General features: G+C 41.5%; 1 protein-coding gene across 2 annotated transcripts in view; it reads left to right on the plus strand.

Annotated features, from left to right (window-relative positions):
• cyfip1 (cytoplasmic FMR1 interacting protein 1) overlaps positions 1 to 18,095 on the plus strand; it is a 38,079-nt gene that overhangs the window by 1,996 nt on the left and 17,988 nt on the right. The window contains exons 2-15 of one of the 2 annotated variants that reach the window (XM_005727131.1): positions 9,991 to 10,111; positions 10,527 to 10,616; positions 10,961 to 11,038; positions 12,589 to 12,690; positions 12,773 to 12,954; positions 13,756 to 13,852; positions 14,022 to 14,150; positions 14,226 to 14,330; positions 14,648 to 14,739; positions 15,149 to 15,266; positions 15,732 to 15,854; positions 15,949 to 16,074; positions 16,448 to 16,614; positions 17,372 to 17,519. In XM_005727131.1, coding sequence (XP_005727188.1) covers positions 9,995 to 10,111; positions 10,527 to 10,616; positions 10,961 to 11,038; positions 12,589 to 12,690; positions 12,773 to 12,954; positions 13,756 to 13,852; positions 14,022 to 14,150; positions 14,226 to 14,330; positions 14,648 to 14,739; positions 15,149 to 15,266; positions 15,732 to 15,854; positions 15,949 to 16,074; positions 16,448 to 16,614; positions 17,372 to 17,519 — 1,674 coding nt within the window. In that variant the 5' untranslated portion in view covers positions 9,991 to 9,994. The remainder of the gene's footprint in view (positions 1 to 9,990; positions 10,112 to 10,526; positions 10,617 to 10,960; positions 11,039 to 12,588; positions 12,691 to 12,772; positions 12,955 to 13,755; positions 13,853 to 14,021; positions 14,151 to 14,225; positions 14,331 to 14,647; positions 14,740 to 15,148; positions 15,267 to 15,731; positions 15,855 to 15,948; positions 16,075 to 16,447; positions 16,615 to 17,371; positions 17,520 to 18,095) is intronic. The other variant, XM_005727132.1, reaches the window with a different exon arrangement.

Below are 18,095 nucleotides of genomic sequence, written 5' to 3' on the forward strand. Positions count from 1 at the left end.
TTTGTTTTTTTTGTTTTTTTTAGTTGAATTGTACAGGTTAAAGGTCACATTAATGGTGGAAAAGGTCCTGAAGTGATGTATCTTGTTGTCATTGTTTTACATCACAAAACCCTGGCATTCTAACAGGGCATCGGTTACAGGACATCGGTTATTATATAGAAATTATATCTATATTTAAATACTTTCTATAGAAAGTTCATATAATCGTACAGTAATTTTCAGATCTATTTCAATTCAATTTCACTTATACAGCGCCAAATCACAACAACAGTTGCCTCAAGGCACTTATTATATTGTAAGGTAGACCCTATAATAAAACACAGAAAAAAACCCAACAATCAAATGACGCCATATGAGCAAGCACTTTGGCGACAGTGGGAAGGAAAAACTCCCTTTTAAAAGGAAGAAACCTTCGGTAGAACCAGACTCGGGGAGGGGCAGCCATCTGCTGCGACCGGTTGAGGTGAGAGAAGGAAGACAGGATAAAAGACATGCTGTGCAAGAGAGCCAGATCGTGGGGGCGATCGTGGCTCAAGAGTTGGGAGTTCGCCTTGTAATCGGAAGGTTGCCGGTTCGGTTGACAGGTTGACAGTCTCGGTCGTTGTGTCCTTGGGCAAGACACTTCACCCGTTGCCTACTGGTGGTGGTCAGAGGTCCACCAGTGTCTGGCAGCCTCGCCTCTGTCAGTGCGCCCCAGGGTGGCTGTGGCTACAATGTAGCTTGCTATCACCAGTGTGTGAATGGGTGGATGACTGGATATGTGTGTATTGTGGGATGAACTTCATATAACAGAGCACCTTTCTAAAGCCATTGAAAGGGCTTTACTGGGAATATTAAAACATTGGGGGGTGCTGTTAGGATCTGTAAGGAGAAAGAACTGCCCTGTTTGTCACAGCTTTGTTATTACTCTTTTTATGAAGTGCTTTACTTATCAGTGTGTGCTGGAAGATGTGGCGGAAGGAAGGAAGGAAGGCAAGCGGGAGGGAGGGCTGGTGATGAGGCAAGATAGTGTGAGTTAGACTACATCTAATGTTGTTTTGGTAGAAGCTGCCATTTTATTGTATTTTTGTGATCCTGTAAGCCTTTAAATAATAAACCTCAGGTAATAGATTATAGCAAACTGTTCACACTGTAACATAGCAGGAAGCGGCTGAGAGGCTTCTGTGTTTAATATCTGTTAACTTCTGCAGATGTGAATCTGTTGGCCCTCTTAAGACTGAATCAGCTTTATGCAAAAAATCTCTCCATCTTTTGCTTGTAAAAGTAAACGAGTAAGTAGGGTTTGCAGTTTGAGGCTTGACCTTCATTCTGGTAAAACTGGAAATGGGGGCAGTGAAATGTGTGAAAACCATAGATTAGGGCTGGGCGATATATCGAGTTTTTTTTAAAAATATCGATATATTTTCATACGAGATATAAGATGTGACAATATCGTTTATATCGATATAGCTTATGTTACGTTATAATTATACTTGTGGAGCCGCAGGTTTGCCTCTCTTTCGTCCACTTTTGTCTCTACGCTGCGTTACTCGGCCTCGCCTCTCCTTCACTGAACACAACTCCCCCTCCCCCATAGCTTCATCTGCAGGCAATGACAAGATGAAAGCGGAAAATCTCCGTTAGCGAGTTACCGCGGATCGTCCCGTGCGTGGGGCTGGACGGCGTCAACGTGTTAGCGAGCTAACCACGCTAACGAGCTAACCGCGCTAACGACATGCAGCCCGGAGGAGCTGCACGGCCTAAAATCCTTTCATTTTCTCAAAACTCGACAGTGCGCCTTATGTATGAATTCTGGTTGTGCTTACTGACCGCGAATCGATTTTATGTGGTACACAGCGCTCAGCAATCTGTCAAAAAATGTTTTAATATGACTTTGCTAAGCTACGGAGCTGCACCGCTTGATGGATTGTCGGAGGATTACGGCTACCGGGGAGGAGCCTCGCGGAGTGATACGTACTGTGCTTCAACGTAATATTACCGTACTGTGTGTGTATAAGGAGCACAAATGGCACCTGTTCAGAGACGTGGTGCAGCTGTGAAATCTGTCTCTTTGTTATTATGCTCAGCGTCTATTAGTTTACATTTTGACTGCACAATTGTGAGCTTTTTGTTATGCACAAAAACAACATTGTTTTCTTTTATTTATGGACCATGATTATTTAATAAATGCTGATAATTTATTTTTAAGTAATTTCTTCATGTACATCTACGCTGTATGTAAATAAAAGTGCCCGTGTGACATCTGGGACACAGTGTGACTAAGAACTCTCTTTTTGTTCTTAACTTATGGCTTTAAAAAAAAAAATCGAGATATATATCTTATATCGCCATCCAGCTAAAAAATATCGAGATATGAATTTTGGGTCATATCGCCCAGCCCTACCATAGATGGAAATACAATATATAAGGTAAAAACGTAGTTTGTGTAATTCTAATGAGCTTGGAAGTCAAGTTTTGGTTTGAGTGTCTTTATCCTTCAGCAGAGTCTTAAGTCTCTGAGCAGCTCTCTGTGAGGATCTTCAGGAATAGTTCTCCAGGCTTCTTGAAGGACATTCAAAGCTCTTCTTTGGATGTTTCTGCCTTTTGTTCTGTTATCTGTCAGGATGATCCCACACTGCTTCAGTGATGTTGAGGTCTGAGCTCTGGGAAGGCCCATTCATGACTGATAGTGTTCCCCTGTGTTTTTTCTATCCAGGTATGCTTTCGCTGCATAGGTAGTGTGTTTGGGATAATTGATGAAGCCGTTGCAAATTAGATACTTTCCAGATGCTCCGTCGTGGATCATAATGTGATGGGACTTTTCTGTAACACCGCTGACTGAAATGCTGCACACTATGACACGGCCTCCACTGTGTTTTACAGATTGCTGTAGTCGATTACCTTTGTACCCAAAAATGACGATTATTGTACCATTTGGCTAGGGTGTTAGGGTTAGAAAGGCCTTCTAATTTATTTATCTTTTAATGTTTTTACCCTGTGGTATAGAAATGGTAACAAGTATTTTCCTTAGTCATAATAACTTATCATAACGACACTACTCAAAAATCAAGATTAACTCGCGATTTTTGCAAAGTTCTGTAAGTCAAACAAAAAGCAGGTTACCAGGAAATCAGAAAATAAAATACAGAAGACAAACACGATCCAGCCTGCACAGACGCGAGGATCGCCGTGTTTGGGTCGGGATGATGTTGTAGGTGTCGTGCAGCGAGGATATTTCAAAGATGATTTTCAGGGGCGGATCTGGAGAAATTTTCTGAGGGTGGTATGGAAATCAGATGGGGTGGCAAAATCAAAGCCATTTTTTTGTTACACATATGCAAATGTTAGATTCTTTAATATGTGGTTAAAATACACATATACATGTGTTTCATATAAACCTAGCCTGTAGCTTTTATATTGGCTTTAGCCCCAATAATTAAACACTTCAGTTACGTTAAAAAATGCAAATTTTTAGGTTACTATGTAGCCCAATAAGTATAAAATCCAGAAAGCTACACAACATGAGGTGGACCAGTTAGAAACACAAGTCTAACTTAAGTTTCACCATCTTTTATTAGAAATAATTACATTGTTACACGATCGGTTGCTACTGACAACAAGAAACAAAGCTGTTTCCCGTTTTTAAGGGGGGCAGTATGCAATATATTTAGTTTTATAATTTATATTCATTGTTAATTGTAGCTAGGCTCAAAGGGTTAATGTTAGCTTATTGTAATAAACAACATTGTCATGTGCAAAATGAGGGTGGCACTTTGGGTGGCAAGCGATTATCTGCTGGCCCCACAGTAGATCCGCCCCTGCTGCTTGGACGGATGGATCAGCTAATTCGACTGCCAGATTGATTCTGCACTGATAACCAAAAGCTTTGTGTTGTCACCTGCAAATAAGAAAGTGCAAAACTGTTTTCACACCTCTGTCATGAAAAACATCTCTGACTTCCTTCAGGCTGGTACCGTTTCATGCACCCAGCGAATGGCGTTAGTCGACGCAGCTGTGTTGTGTTGCCTGGTTGCCATGTTTGGAAACACATGTGAGCCTGATGTTGTGCAGGGTTTAGATTTACATCTGTTTGTTTTTTCACTTGAGAGGAATATGAAGCGTATGTGGCTTCCTCCCTGCGTGCTGATGTGAAAATCCTCTGAGAGTGTGATCCGCTGCTCTTTGTTTAAAGTGTTTTTATCTTTTTATGTGACGTGTGACAATTACACTCCAGCAGTGCCAAGCATACAGTCAGAGAAACTGATGCTTCCTTCTTTTAAAAAAAGAAGGCTGCACAGCTGCTGTTTGCAGAAAATAACATTAAAAGGTCATTTTACAGGAAAAACACATACTTCCACTTTTCTTTTCTTCTAATTCCACCTCTAAATTTTTATGTTGGCATCTCCTCGAGTGGCTTTGGTTGATTCACAGCTCAAAATAATCCTCCTTTATCTGATAATTTAGCATTAATCTCAGTCTCTCTGTAAAATGAGCCATTAGCCCCCCCCCCCTCCCCCAAGATAACTTTATTCTGATTGGCTGCCTCTCACAAGCAGAAGGTTTTTAAAGAGCTGGTGAGTGGGAGGGAGATGATCGTATTAGGGATATCCCCTCTTTGTGACCTCGGAGGTTAGAGAGTTGAAAAAACTGCGGTGAAGCTGTAGGAAGTCCGGTGAAGTTTTATATTTCATGCATAGCCCACCTACAGTTGCTCTTTGCCCTTCAAACATACAGGCAGTTTTCTTTGGGATCAGCACTTTGCCAGATTGTACCTCTTGTTTCTTTCTTGATTCTTTTCTCGTTTATGATAATTGCTCGGCCGATGTTTAGCTTGCGTTTGCGTCTGTCTGGCGCACCTCGGCCACAAGCTTGATGGTGGTTTTAATCTTCTTATTGCGCTGTTACGCCTGCAGACACATGGTGTGCAGCTTCAGGAGTGTGTGCAACAGATCACAAACTAACAGGCTAAAATAACGCTTGTATGAGGACATAACTCTAGACATGTTAACAGGAACTGTGCACTGAAGTCAAGGTTCCTTTTTTCTTACATACAGGACATGGTTTCCCTCCTGAGTTAAAGCTGATCAGCAGACTCAGCAGCAGTTGTTCTTTGTGCTTATATCTTTTTTCCCTCTGCAGCAGTTTTTCAGTAAAAAAAAAAAAAAGATCTTTGTTGAAATTTGCATCTCCTTTTTTATTGGTTACTTTCGATTTTAGTGGACATGAGGGTAAATTAGGAGTTCTTCCCCCGTACTGAAGTCGACCACGCATCACATGCTCTGTCTCTGTGGTTTATACTTCCCTGTTTTGCCAGTTTTTGATGACTGATCTGTAGTCTGTAATGGTGCTTACTTAACTGTTGGCAGTTCATCTTTGTTTGGCTAATTTATAAATCATCAGCTCTATGCATCTATTCCCAGCTGACTGACTTCTGTTTTTTTTGTAAAACTGTTTTGCAACGAGCCAAATATATTTTTGCTCCCAGGTCAAGAAAACATTTAATAAGAGCACAAGTTGCATAGAAATGTATTTCTTGTGCTCCACCTCAGTGTAGCTAAAGTAACAGGACTGCATTTTTGCGTTGGTTGGCTCTGATTTTAAAAAATGACTGTGAGATTGCAGTGCAATCAATGAAAATCGATGCTGTCAGTCAATATGAATTCAAACTCTGACTGCTGGCTATTGCAAAAGTCAGCCTTACAGATATTTTGTTCTATGTTGAAAGCAGTTATTTTTTAATAAAAACTGCAATAATGTCACAAACCTCAGTCATTTTGTCGTCTCAGATTTCTTAAGAAAAGACAACGTGTCACCATCTAGACTGTAACTGTCTGCCTCTTCCTCTTCCTCTTCCCATGGCAGAAGTTTCTAATGATGAGCTCAGTGTTTGGACAGTAATCCCTGACTGCTCTGAGCACCCAATTTATCACATTTTGCTCTACTTTTTGGATCTCTGTGATGTCAGAGAGAGATGATATGTTTAATGTGGTAATCTAAAGATCAGAAGTTCCACTTTCCTGCTACTCAAATTATTTGTCAGAGGCATCCAGTCACAATAAAGCTAGTTTAAAGACGGGGATTCCAAACTCACCAAAACCAGACTAGCGGCAGTCCAGTTCTGGGAAGGAAGGGGAGCACAAACGGTTTGTTTCACTCACTGAGGCTCCACTGAGAGAGAGAGAGATCTGTGAATTATGCAAAGCTATTGTATAGTTAAACATTTTTTTAAAAAGTGGAGGTGAAATGTTTTCAAAGAGACACTTTTTTTGTTTTGTTTTGTTGTGAAACTTTTTATGCAATCTCATTAATGTGAGGAAGTCTAAACAGTGCCAAGCAACTATTTGTGTATGTGCATCAGAAGAGCAGCTGCACATGTTCTATAGATATCACTATGGAGTGCATGCCTTAGCTTGTGTTCCACCATCCAGGTCTTTGGTATGCATTTGATGATGAATATAAGCTTATCACAAAAACTAAGAATATATGTTGTTTGAAAATTCATTTGTGGGTTGAGCAGCAGAGTTAAGTGGGCTGTGCCAATGCTAAACAGCTCATTCTGCTACCGACACGCGTTTGGTGTCGTTTATTGGTATGGTGACCAAGTTAGTGATCAGCATGAGGAAGAGGTGCACGGCTGTTATGGTTCTTCCAAATGCTGCTGAGGCCTTTTAATTGAATAAATTGTGAATATGTCTCGTTTCTTTAGACTTCAAACATCAAATTCAATAAATGACACCAAAGGAGATGAAAACTCTGAGTTATTTTATAATTTTGTGTATCTGACTGTATTAAGATTAATGAGCTTCTATTGTTCTTCGGTGTGGGTAACAACACTGAAGCCATGATTAAATGTTCTTTTCTTAGCATCAACCACCAAATATCCCATGAGTCATACGGGTGGGGCCGTGGCTCCAGCTCACCAGAACAGTTTACAGATTTAGACGAACCACCCCAGCTGACAGTTATTTCCCAAATCACCACCCAAACAGTCATTTCATAAATCCTGATGATACTTTCAGCCTTTAATTTTAAATGATTTGTTTTGGGTGGGGGTGTCATTACATCTAAAATCAATAAAATATGGAACATTTGTGATGTTAGGCTTGAAGGTTTACCTTTTGAAATGATGATGATGATGATGGCTATAACACATCCCATCATACTCTGAGGTGGTTAGAGGGGAAAAACATGCGGAACTAAAACCAGATTTAGTGTTTAGATTGTGACTCTTGGAGTGGGTTTAAAGTGAATTTGGCTGCAGTTTCTAACGGAGCTTAAATTAGTTTTTCAGCCCTGAAAGTTTCATGTGCAGATGCTCTGAGGCGTGTAACCTGGAAAGTATTCATCGAATGAAAGTAAACTTTTGGATGGCATAAATAAACGCGGTCAAATTGCCGTACACAAAGAATCGGCTGATTTTCATGCTGATGCAGACTTTTAAAAATCTATTTAGTTGCGTATTTTTTTTCCCCACGGTATGTTTCCATCTGCTGATCAGCAGCTCGGTGACCCCTTCGGTGATCCCGCACACGCTGTGACCGCTGAGCTTTTGTTTTGGTGGTCAGTTGGTGTGAATTGTTGGACTCGCTGTCAGTTCTGATTGCAAAAGGTCTTTTGATTGTTGGGTATCAGTGACGTTAGACAGTCAGCAGCAGTGAGAATGCAAAGCAAAGCAGAGCATACCAAACACCTCCTAATACAGCTCATCTGTCCACTTTTAAACTAAATCTGTTGACCACATGCAGCATCAGGATGCATCACAAAAACACTAAATACACAATAACAGAATTAAAATAAGCCTAAAATCGTTCAAAAATAAATTATAGAATGAATTCAAATTATAGAATCGATTAAAGTGACACGCAAAACTCGAGAGGCATCAGCAGAATAAATGAAATATAATTATACACTTGAAGGTTTTGGGAACAACACAGAAATAAGCTCAAAGTATAAAAAATCAGAAACATTTCTCAGAAAGCACCAAATTAGACACAAAAAACGCCGGAAAAAGTTTAAAAAAGAAAACGGCCCCCAACAAACAAAAGTTGGCAAAAAACAAAACGGCAAAAAAATAAAAAAATATCTTTAAAGAAATGAGCAGCCAGTGCAGTCATTGATGATGTATTTAAAAAAATAACTGGGACATGTGGCACACTATTGTGCTCATGAAACACAGTCCTGTGGTCAGATGGGTGAGGAGGTTTCTTCCTGTTAAAAGGGAGTTTTTCTTTCCCACTTTCGCCAAAGTGCTTGCTCATAGGGGGTCATATGATTGTGTTATTGTAGGTTCTAGCTTACAACATAAAGCGCCTTAAGGCGACTGTTGTTATTATTTGGCACTGTAGAAATTGAATGGAACTGAGGCAGGAAAATTGTGCCAAGATTAGCAGGTAAATAAAAAAGCTGCTGTCAGACTGGGGGGGCTGCTCATCGCCAAAGAAATGAATTTTGGTCAGTACTAATAGTAGATTCATTAAACTTTAAAAAAGGAGAAACTCGTCGCTATTTAATCTTATTTACTTAAACTTTGAACTATGATTCAACTGCATAAACTGGACAGAATGACGATGGACTTTTGTGGAGAGGAAAAAGGAAATGTTGCGCTGAAAGGCCGAACGAGAGAATCATTGTAAAACTGAATGTGGTAAAACAGTCTGACTTTCATCTCCATTATTTCGTTTTCACATTAGACACGTTTGTCATTGTAGCCGAGACAGTGACTGAAGTTGAACGTAATAGCCCAGTGAGATTGTTGTTTTCAGCGGTGCTGAGGTTATGATTCAGCAGTGACCTCGTTGGCTGAGGCTTTGGACAGGAAGTGTCCGGACAGTCTGAGGCTGTTGCGTAAAGGGGAATCTAAACATGGTGTGAAGCTTCTCTGTCTGCCGCTGCATCGTTTCACTGTGTTTGAGGTCCTCAGTATGACTTTAGCAACCCCCCCACCCCTCCCTTATTCTGCTGCCTGCAGGCTGACAGACCGGCCGACAGGTTAATACCTGGCACCTGAGCTGCCTCCTGCAAATAAAATCTCTGCTGTCTTAGTTTAAGCCGTGTTAGCGGAGCTACTTTAGAGAATGCACTGTGGGTTAGTAGGTTAGTTTACCTCTGACCTCTGGCCTCTCAACATCTGTCTTGGTTTAGAGTTTGAACATTTGCCTATTTCAGCATGAGGGTAAAACAAAATCCAGACTTAAAGTCTCACAGCTTTTAGCTCTTAACGGACTGAATCCAAACTCCACCTCGAACCCTACATGTGCCACCAGTGACCTGGTGGATGATGTTTCTACCTGCACCAGTGCAAGACTAACGTTTGTAATCTGCAGCCAAACATCTGACATTACGCTCGGTGCCTGTTCATGTTTCTCTCAGGGTAAATTAAATTACGAAACAATAACTCATGTCACGTTGCACTTTATTAACAGTTTGTGTGACTTGAGAAACTGATGAGTCACGTCAGCCTCAGTGTTACTTTTTGTTTTAGTGCTATTGTCATTCCAGCTGCATGCAGGTTGGTAACAGTGTGATGAGCTACAGAGGGTGTCAATATGTGCAACCAGCATAAAACAGTAGAAGTATTTACTGTAACAGGCAATGGCACGTTTGACTTATTTCCTGTGTAGCTAAAGTGTTGGCTGTTAAAAAACATAAAACGGTATAAGATTAAGATGTTCTTTACTCTGAGGGTTTACTTTGGTTGTTCTAATGTTGCACTTGGTTGAGCGTTGAAGCCTATGGGACATTTAATGTTAATAACAGCTCTGATCGTATCTTTTGCCCCACATTATAATAACGGGAAAACTAAGCCTGGAATAAATCAAACTGAACTTCTTTTAAAGTGAGAAAAATATTAAAATACGACATCACTGGGCTGAACCACATGGAGTTTTTCGAAGGTAGAAAATATTCTGACCTGATTCAGCTGAAATCATCACAGATGTTATAATGAGCAGCAGTTTAAGTTTACAAATTAGACACAAAGAGAAAATTTGTTTCTTTTCTTGTGCTTTTCAGCAGCATGACGACTGCAGTGACCTTAGAGGATGCTCTCTCCAACGTGGACCTGCTGGAGGAGCTGCCGCTCCCCGACCAGCAGCCATGCATCGAGCCCCTCCCCTCCTCCGTCATGTACCAGGTCAGTACTCAGGAAACCTTGAAGCACACTTCTTAACATAAATAATAGGAATGATGCTGGGTCACTACAAACATAAACATACACCCACATGTAAGTGCAAACATGTGCAGTGTATGAGTATACCTTATGGACACATTTAACCCACTGATTCCTCAGTGAAGTACATTTAACAGCTGTGAGAACCAGCAAGGTGTATCAGCAAGCTCCACAGATTCCAGAAATACGATGAAATCCCCCCGTTAGCCATCATTAGCTTAGATAATTATATCTTATTGTGGCCAGCTGTGAAGTGTTCAACATGAAGTTCAGAGGAGAAGAAATCGAAAGTGATTTGGTTTCAGTATACAGATGTTCTTTATCCGTGTGAGCGCTGTGATACGATGCTTACCTTTCATTTTCCGTCTTTCCATCACAGCCCAACTTCAACACCAACTTTGAGGACAGGAACGCGTTCGTCACCGGGATCGCCACGTACATCGAGCAGGCCACCATCCACTCCAGCATGGTACAGTACATCGTTCACGCTCGCTCTGATTTCAGATCGCTCGCTTTTGTCTTCTGACTTACTGGGAAAAATAAATCTGTCAGAATTGGGTCAAAGGCCTGCTGGAAACGGGGCCTGGGAAGGTTCCCACCATTTGGTGTTTGTCTGGCAGGCAAACACAAACAGGATCCAAACCCAGAAGGAAATGACCCGGGGACAGACGATGCTTTGTGTCCCATTAGCGAGGAATGATGGTTCGGGGTCTCTGCGTGCAGGCAGGGCAGGTTTCAATGCATGCATGCTTTGTTGTGAATCATTGTAGATCGTTTCTTTAATCGCTGATGTGACTGGTTTTGTTCATGTAGAACGACATGCTGGAGGAGGGGCAGGAATACGCTGTCATGCTCTACACCTGGAGGAGCTGCTCACGTGCAATACCACAGGTAATACCACAGAGCGCGTTACTGCTTTGGTTGTTCTCAGGGCAGTGAGTCAGTGTGTCGAGAGAAAATGACATCAGACATCTTAAGTGTATTTATTTTTGTTTTTCTCTACAAGGAGGAGTGCTGAAAAAATGAATGAATAAGTGAATGATCTAATTAATATATGCACACTGGTAAATTCATCAACAGAGGTACAAAATAATTGTAGATATCAAAAACAAAAGAGTAAAAAGTTTGATATTTTAGTTCTAATTTGCTTTTGGGTTAATTTGTCCTTTTTATTAATGCCATATTTTTTTCATTTTCATTTTTTTTCCTCTTACCTTTGCATGTTCCAGTTTAAATGTGTGTATTTTAATAGTTAATGTACTATATACCTTATTATCAGTATAACAGGAACTTTATTGGGTGTTGTTTGTTGAATTGCTTCCTTTATCTGTTCTGTTTGTTTCATCGTCACACTTTTATTATTTTTCACAATTTCAAAAAACAAACAAAAAAGAGAAAATATTTAACAATAAGCAGAGGAATAAGTGATGATGCAGCTTAAAGCTGAGATATCAGTTTGTCACGTTTGCCAATGAACTAATTCAATTCAATTTTATTTATACAGCGCCAAATCACAACAACAGTCGCCTCAAGGCGCTTTATATTGTAAGGTAGACCCTACAATAATACATACAGAGAAAAACCCAACAATCATATGACCCCCTATTAGCACTTTGGCGACAGTGGGAAGGAAAAACTCCCTTTTAACAGGAAGAAACCTCCAGCTGAACCAGGCTCAGGGAGGGGCGGCCAGAAGGAAGACAGGATAAAAGACATGCTGTAGAAGAGAGCCAGAGATTGATAACATGTATGATTCAGTGCAGAGAGGTCTATTAACGCATAGTGACTGAAAAAGAAAAACTCAATGCATCATGGGAATCCCCCAGCAGCCTAATTCATGCTTATTATTAATTTTGATGCTAACTGGGACTTTAGGTTTTTTCCAGATCATTTGAACTAAAAACAAAAACAGAATCATTATTTGTTTAATTCCTGTCTTTGGTGTCTTGTAGTGGATCTCAGGTTGTTCATAGATGTGATGTAATGATATTGTTTTTATTTTTGTGTTGATTTCTGCTGAAATTTCTTTTTATTTGATGAACATTAAACTGATTGGATGATGAAAACATGAACAGTAAAACATTTAAAAAAAAAAAAAACAAAACCCAATTTCATAGTCGAGCCTTTTGATTAAACTGCATTGTGCACATCTGATGGTCACCTAAAGCTGGGATGTTGGTTTGTGACACTGCGGTGCTAACGCTGACGATGCAACAGAGGGCTGAGTGAGGCAAAAAGAGTTAACTTTAGTAGAGTAGATGAGGTGGAGGAGGGTCAGACTGTTCTGTCTCTGCTGATTCTTTAAGAGAAGTCTCAGCTTCCAGAGAGCATTCGACTTACTGAATCTGCTGTAACTAGGACCCAGTCAGGAAAAAAAGGTCATGTTTTTCTTTGGTTCATAAGATGAACGCTGCTCTTTGCGTTTGTTTCTTTGTTCTAAGGTGAAATGCAACGAGCAGCCCAACAGAGTGGAGATCTATGAGAAGACTGTCGAGGTGCTGGAACCTGAAGTCACCAAACTGATGAACTTCATGTACTTCCAGGTATCATCAAATATATGATCAGCAGATACTGATGATGACCGGCCGTCTCTAAATCCTCTAAAGCCGCTTTATTTTCCCGCAGCGCACAGCCATCGATCGTTTCTGCGGCGAGGTCCGCCGTCTGTGTCACACCGAGCGCAGGAAGGACTTTGTCTCCGAGGCGTACCTGCTGACCCTCGGGAAGTTTATCAACATGTTTGCCGTGCTGGACGAGCTGAAGAACATGAAGTGCAGCGTCAAAAACGACCACTCGGCGTACAAACGGTACTCCATAAAACACACGCTCTCCTGCACTCACGAGGCCGGTTAGCCCCACAGACACTAGATGGCAGCATCAGTCAGCAACCTGGAAACCATTTACTGTCCCCTTCCTGATCTCGGTGTTGGAATATATGGAATTAATCATATGGAGTATGATAAAGAGCAGAGGCTCATTCGACCCTCCTTGCTTCTGCTTTGACTTATTTGTCTGCGTGTCTGCAGGTTTACAGATGCAAAGTGTCTGAACAGAAATCGGTAAAAGAGCTTCCCACATGCGGTCAGACATTCAGAGCTTCAGTATGATGTCAAAGTGTTCATAGTAAACACGATAAAAGTTCATGTTCATTTTTTTTTTTCTCCCTTTTAACTTGCTCAGCTTTTTAGCCACATTTTAGGACGTTTGAGGAAAATGAATCAGTCCAGTTTTGCCTGCCTAACATCAGGGAGTTCTCAGGATGACCTTTTTAACACTCAGCGTTAAAAGGCTGATGGGTATTATTGTCTCCATACTGGGCGGGCGGTCACATTTGTGAATGAAATGATGCCAGAACAAAGTGACGCGTCATATGATGTCTCGATTTGATACCATAGGTGCGTCTAGTAAAAGTCTCCGTCACGTTTGAATCTCAGCAAGCTTGACTTCAGGGGTAGCACTCCCGTCAGTGTTTCTTCTCGATGTAAAATACATAAGTTGATCTCTGGGAATTTCAAGTGCAGCTGACGTATGTGTTCACGTCTCTCTCTGGTATAGAGAGGCTGTGTTTGGTCTTTAAAACGAATGCACCGTTTCTCTCCTCTGCTCAGAGCCGCTCAGTTTCTCCGAAAGATGTCGGAGCCTTCGTCCATTCAGGAGTCTCAGAATTTGTCCATGTTTCTGGCTAATCACAACAAAATCACCCAGGTTGGTCTAAATAGTGTAAAACACTCTTCGCAGCATTCATAACGTCAGATCTCTTTTATATATGGTAATTTCTCCATATTCTTTGGCACACGGTGTTCACCTGTTGACTGAGAAGGATTTGACAAGGAAATATTTCTTTAATATTAAACTCCTGTGTTTCCTCTGCCAGTCGTTGCAGCAGCAGCTGGAGGTGATCCACGGATATGAAGAGCTGCTGGCGGATATCGTGAACCTGTGTGCCGATTACTACGACAACAAGCTGTACCTCACTCCCAGCGAGAAACACATGCTGCTCAAAGTAAGTGACGCTGCGGAGGCTCGTTTTAAACCAGAGCGCTGTGCACAGGATAACCACAGCTCTCCTCTTCTCCAGGTGATGGGCTTCGGCTTGTACCTCATGGATGGAAACAGCAGCAACATCTACAAACTGGATGCCAAGAAGAGAATAAACCTGAGCAAGATCGACAAGTTTTTCAAGGTACGGCGGGACGTGTGACATGAACACCAACACCGGTTCAAAAAACACAAACACATCTGTTCTTGACTGGAAAAACAAAAAACCGATGATGAGTGATACGTTATATAAAATTTCTTTTTACGGCTGTTTGATGTATTTAGGAAATAAATACCAAAACTTCAAACCATGGAATAAAATCCCACGTGTAAAAAGCTAATGGTAATGCTAGCTTTATCGATCGTCAAATCGGTGTTTAAAATGCTAGTTTCCACCTTGTGGTTGTCATCATGGTTGCTGTCCACGGTTTTAAATGGTTCGTGTGTTCTTGGTGTTCGCAGCAACTCCAGGTGGTGCCGCTGTTTGGAGACATGCAGATTGAGTTGTCCCGGTACATCAAGACCAGCGCTCACTTTGAAGAGAACAAGTCCAGGTGAGAGCAGAAGACAGCTGCGTGGCTGAAATTTTAGGAGCTGACAGACTGTTAAAACTATGATTTTTTTTCTTTTTCTTTTCTCCCGCTCCAAACGTGAACAGTCAAAAACGAAATTTGCTTTTCGTTCATCGCAGTTCTTTCTCCAACCAGCTGTGACCGTCGGCATGATGGGATCTAATTTGAATAAAGTGTAGCAGTTTAATGCTGCTCAGAACAGATTTCTCCCTTTAAACTGTGAGCTGCAGACTTTTATGCACCACCTCTCTATCGGGTTTCATTTGTTTTTATGCGTAATCTTAGCAGCTGGCACCCAAAGCTGTTTTTCTCCTATGGATGCTTTTCTTTATCATCACTCATTTATCCCATAATTCCTTGCTCTGATTCTCTCCTCTTTCTTATGTTTTAGGTGGACTTGCACGTCCATATCCAGCAGCCCTCAGTACAACATCTGTGAGCAGATGCTTCAGATCCGAGACGATCACATGCGCTTCATCTCCGAGCTCGCTCGCTACAGCAACAGTGAGGTTAGTGTGGCTTTCCCTCGGATGTTAAAGATCATCGGCGAGGTATTGGATTGAATGCGGTGCAGGTTTATTGTCATAATAAGCTGCTGTAGAGGATCAGTATCCCGCTGACCTTTATTTCACCAGAGAGAAACACACTCCAGCTTTTAAAGCTTTCTTATGTTCATTGGTATGTTTAAATTCCCAGCTGTGATGTAAGAGGCTTTTCAGCAGATGTCTTAACCCGGCGGATTTTCAGGGGTCATTGTTTAGTGTGACTGAGATGGGAATTTAACTGACTTGTGGGTCAGAAATACACTGAACACAGGAATGATAAGGGCAGGAAAGATAAATTCGAAGAGGGCCGTTTTTATTAGTATTTAGGTTTATGCTGATTTTCTTTTTTTCAGCACTAATCTGTACTGTGAGAAAGTCAGGATTGTGTGGATTGAGCCTTAAATGACGTTTGTTTGTGTGCTGATGTAGGTGGTGACCGGGTCAGGGCGTCAGGAAGCCCAGAAGACTGACACTGAGTACAGGAAGCTGTTTGACTTGGCCCTGCAGGGCATGCAGCTGCTGTCACAGTGGAGCGCTCATGTTATGGAAGTGGTGAGGAGAAAACGCATGATGAGTGATTCCAGCTGAGATGTTTGTATTTATAAAAGTAAGAGTAATCCTCCCCCCTGCCCAACTCTTCCTGCAGTATTCCTGGAAACTGGTACATCCCACAGACAAGTACTCCAATAAAGAGTGCCCCGACAACGCCGAGGAGTACGAGAGGGCCACCAGATACAACTACACCAGCGAGGAGAAGTTTGCCCTCGTAGAGGTCTGTCACATCAGTGCACACATTTAAATGGTCACTCCATGTGAAATCATTCAGACCGGAAAAACATTCCCACTGCAACCTACCAGAATCGGCGTATTCTTTATGTACCCACTGTACATAGCGTCCTTCTAAGTTTCTTGGTGGATGTGATCTGTCCAAGCTGTTATAGAGAAAACGTGAACAACAGTTTTGTTCCTCATTTTCACATAAGCTGCATTCAGAGTGTTAAAATATGAATATATTGGAAGCAGATTTTGAGCCAGAAGGAATCAGGACTTGGATGCTGATTGATTTTTTTTTTTCATGGAATGACAAGATTGGTCTTTCGATCCACTTGAATTCTAGTCCCTGATCCACTGTTGTGCTTTCACAGGTGATTGCAATGATAAAGGGACTGCAGGTGCTGATGGGACGCATGGAGAGCGTGTTCAACCACGCCATCCGTCACACCATCTACTCAGCTCTGCAGGACTTTGCTCAGGTCACTCTGCGTGATCCGCTGCGCCTCGCTATCAAGAAGAAGAAAAATGTCATCCAGAGGTTCGACTCGCATTACAGTCAGATTTAGATCGCACTCAGATTTAGATCCAGTTTGTGGGAGATGTGATGGTTTATTAAAAAGCGCTGATTTCCCCCCCTGAAAATTTTTAAATTGCCTTTGTAATGCAAATAAAACAACAGGGTGCAATCAGCTGAGTCCCCCATCCTGTGCTGGACTTCCACCCCACAGTCCTTAGAAATCTCCAGAGCAGAACAAAGCTTGTGTTGCAGATCATCCATCCACAGGACACAAAGCTCTCTCTGGAGAGGCGGTTAACTGATAATGAGGACCGCTTCAGTAACGATCCAGCCAGTGAGTGAGCCCACAGGGACACATTGGGCTGAACTTAGCTTTCAAAATAAGAGTGCAGGGACTCTTCACTAGTAATTTGATTGCGAGCTGCTTCGTTGTCTGAGATGGACAAAAAAATAATAATTAAAAATGCTCAAATTAATTGGCAAACTATTGCTTCAAATATCTGGCCATCCTGCTCAAGTAAAACCTGTTTGCCTAAATAATTTCCTGCTTAATGTCAATTTATTTACCCATGTTTAGCTCATCTGTTATTAAGTTGTGTTTGAGACTACATTTGTTAACATAGTGAATAGAAATATTGTGGTTTTTGCATGAAGCACCATTTATACGCATTCTCATTTTGGTGCTCCAGTAAACGCCTCAGTGCGTCTTCGTTTTGGCTGAAGACGCAAAGTAAAACAGTCTCATTCAAAAATATTTAGTTTTTCCTTCTTTCTGCAGCGTCCTCCAGGCCATCCGAAAGACTGTGTGCGATTGGGAGACCGGCCGGGAGCCTCACAATGACCCCGCCCTCCGTGGAGAAAAAGATCCAAAGGGTGGCTTTGACATTAAAGTTCCTCGCCGCGCCGTGGGGCCGTCCAGCACGCAGGTCTCACCTCACTGACATTCTTTATCATAACTCATTTTAATGTATGAGGATGCAGGATGCTACATAGACGTTTTGCATATAGTTACATTTTGGCTGAACTGCATTTTCATGTAGTACCAGTGTATACCACACAGTGGTGTAAGTCAGCCAGGTAAGTTATTAAGAACACAGGAAAAGGTGTGCGGTATAAAGTAAAGTCTCTCGAGAAAATGCAAGTAGGACTAAAACGAGATATCAAAGGTTACGTCTGAAAACTGCAACAAACCCACGGGTAGAGCACTGCCCCCTGGTGGTGAAGGTTTGAAATTTAAAATTTGCAGAGGGTATTTACTGTAAGGAGCCTTTTTTAATGTGGATAAAATGGTGACGAATTAATCAAAATCCACAATAATTCTGTATATATTCTGTATAATTCTGTATTATGTTTCTAATGTGTCACACTGCATATTTGAATGAATGAGTGAAAAGCACTGTAGCATAGTAAATCACTGTAGGTGATCCTCCAGCACTTTTCCTAACCTGGAAACCCATCATCCATCAGCCCAGCTATCACCACCTCTCACTGAGAATTGGAAG

This window comes from Pundamilia nyererei, unplaced genomic scaffold (assembly GCF_000239375.1).
Source record: "Pundamilia nyererei isolate P.nyererei 1_Seehausen unplaced genomic scaffold, PunNye1.0 scaffold00023, whole genome shotgun sequence".
Lineage (NCBI taxonomy): Eukaryota > Metazoa > Chordata > Actinopteri > Cichliformes > Cichlidae > Pundamilia > Pundamilia nyererei.